Below are 2766 nucleotides of genomic sequence, written 5' to 3'. Positions count from 1 at the left end.
CAATTATTTTGAATACAACTTCACTTCAATGGTTTAAACAACTCTGCCCTGAATATCAACAAAAATATACTTTAAACATTTATCAATAACTACATTTTCTAATTCAAGATGAATTAAAGATGCAAAACAGTTTGAAACATGATGTTAAAATAAAAATAAGGGAAGACAGGGTGATTTTCTGTGATTCCTTTTAAGAAAACAAAATCTCCCCCTCACATTCTCAGCCAGTGTTAAGTTGGCAGAATTACAGTGTTTTAGATCAGCTTAAGGTCTGACCTATATACTTCAGTGGAATTAATCCTAATTTCCACCAGTAAAAGTGGAATCAAATTCACTTTGTCTTTAATAAAGCAAAATCTCTCCGGCTTGATAAAGGAAATTCTTTGTGGTGTTAAATGATGTCCACGACAGTTTTGAAAACAAAGCTAGAATTTAATGAATTTCAGCATAGTGAAAACCGATATTGAAAACTGTTATTTACGCTTTTTTCTTTTCTTTTTTTTTTTTAGCAAAGTTCTTTGAGTACGGACAGAGTATCAGCTGGTGAATTGGAAACCCTTTCCGAGTACTGCTTGGGAATAAAACAAGGAGGCAGGCAGCTGATTTTCAGTGACATGAGGCTGCTGAATACATTGCAGCTCGGACTTTGTTACCATGAATGAATAACATCACATTGTCCAGAACTGGAGATTAATTTGCTGGGCCTCCAGTAGATGATATTTATTTTCTTGCATATTATGAGATCTCAGGACAGGTAATGGGTCGGGGGCTGAAAGAATGTAATCGATACTGAATTTAATTTCAGAATCCGATTTTGCTAAGGAGGAACTGCTTAGGCTCTGCCTGTTGGTCGTGCTGGTTGGAGCAAACCCACGAGGCTCAAGTAGTCTTGGTCCCGATTCAATTCTTTCATGTTTACTTTCAGAAGAGGAAATGTTGTTTAAAGCAGAGTCCACAGAAGACATCTCAGGGGATGAAGGACTTTTCCCTCTGTTTGGTCTCTGCTCCTTATGTTCCCTTTTCAAGTTCCTCCTTCTCCGTCTTCGCCTGTAATTCCCATTTTCAAAGAGATCCAGCATGGATTCACATCCCGTTGCAAAGCTCCAATAGTTTCCTTTTCCCTTCTCATTCCCTTCTGTTCTGGGAACCTGTATTTATTTAAAGGCAGCTCAGTATTTGTATGTGTTACAGATGCTGCTGCTGAACATCTGCATTCATTTACATTCAAGAATGGTGTAAACACACATGACAAGGCTGCTAAGCTTATTCCCTTTCATTATACGAATAGGATGTAAGCGGCATCCTCTTCAATTTGTTATCTATTAGCACACATCAGACAACGACATACTCTTTATCTCTATAATTGACAACTCAGTGAGACTTCAAGTGATTCACAGCTCAGCTGTTTGTTTCCCTTCTTTCCCAGTGATGAGATTATTCCTGCATATATGGAGGTTTTTTAGCCATGCACAGTGTGTATGTAAATATACAGTTACTGATCTTACCTTTACAAAACAGCTGTTAAGTGATAAGTTGTGTCGGATGGAGTTCTGCCAGGCTCTTTGATTTGATCTGTAGTAAGGAAATTTCTTCATTATGAAGTCGTAAATGCCAGAGAGGGTGACTTTATTTGAAGGACTTTGCTGGATGGCCATGGCAATTAAGGCAATGTAGCTGAAAAAAGGAAAACTTGCCGTTAAACCATCACCTTACTGACACACTTAGTTCTTAGGACCACATGGGTACATGTGTGCCTATGTCCTGCTTCCAGAAGTTCTCCCGGTGGATCTGCGTCCTGACCCGAGACATCCCAGGGGTAAGCCCTGAGCATGGTCCTGCCTCTCTGCTCGAGCTCAGGAGTGGCACACGCGTGTTAGTGCCAAGCAATGGAGTCCCGACCGTGCTGTTTGCTCTGGCACACAGTGGAGAGTGCTTTGAAACGGGAGGGTTACAGAGACATCACTCACCTCCCAGCCCTGTCAGAAAAGTTTCCCTGAGCTGGGAGGCTGCAGTGAGACAGACCAGGCTCAGAGACACTGCCACTGGAGATCTTTCCTGCTCACGGAAAGGACCTTATCTGCCCCTGCAAGCATCTAGGCTGCACATCTTCCCACCGCACCAGGGATTATCTGTTCCCAATTCACCCATTGGCACGACATACATTTAATGTCCCCTCTCCCACGGCTCCCAGGGGTCGGAGGAGATCATCTGAGGTCTGGTGGTTTTTTTTTGCCACCCCACCGAAGAAGAAAAAAAGCCATGAAACACTTCAAACACAGAAATGGGGGGAAATCTGCCCACCACGGTGCCTGTGTAGGGGCCAGCCCCACTGAGCACACCCGGGGAGAGGTCCCACGCTTCCCCAAGAGCTGTGAACCCACCATCCCAAAGCTGAGAAACCTCCCCAGAGGTGGAGGGACTTGGAAAAAGTTCATCTTACCTGTATGCTGGTCTGGTGAATTTTTTCTCTTCGTCAGAACTACAGGTAGGGTAATCATCCCCATCGTAATTAAAGCAGTTATAGGGGTACTGCGTGTTGTCGAACATTGTCCTGCTCCTTGCTCAGCTCCTGTGGAGTGAGAGAGATGGAGTGATGTTTCTCATAGCTTGGACTCCCTCCTCCCTTCTTCCCTCCCCTCTGTCTGTCTCGTTCCCTCTCTCCCCCCTCCTCACGCTCCCTCTCCTCCGTGCACACACACTCTCTGTGATGGGGTGGGGATTGTTTTTGCAATTCTCGCGTCCCAGACAGCCCGTCTGTTAGGATAT

At 44.1% G+C, this 2766-nt stretch overlaps 1 protein-coding gene across 1 annotated transcript; it reads right to left on the bottom strand.

Moving 5' to 3' along the window:
* Positions 1 to 668: 668 nt before the first annotated feature.
* On the bottom strand, positions 669 to 2547 carry LOC104535701 (forkhead box protein L1). The gene is made up of 3 exons (XM_010188122.1): positions 2441 to 2547; positions 1506 to 1674; positions 669 to 1148 (listed from the first exon to the last, which is right to left on the bottom strand). Exons 1-3 carry the CDS (start codon positions 2545 to 2547, stop codon positions 669 to 671), a joined length of 756 nt encoding a protein of 251 aa, XP_010186424.1.
* Positions 2548 to 2766: the final 219 nt, after the last annotated feature.

The sequence above is a fragment of the Mesitornis unicolor genome, unplaced genomic scaffold (genome assembly GCF_000695765.1).
Source record: "Mesitornis unicolor isolate BGI_N332 unplaced genomic scaffold, ASM69576v1 scaffold50790, whole genome shotgun sequence".
In the NCBI taxonomy this organism is placed as follows: domain Eukaryota; kingdom Metazoa; phylum Chordata; class Aves; order Mesitornithiformes; family Mesitornithidae; genus Mesitornis; species Mesitornis unicolor.
Note: the sequence above shows the minus strand (reverse complement) of the source record. Positions and strands in the feature narration are given on the sequence as shown.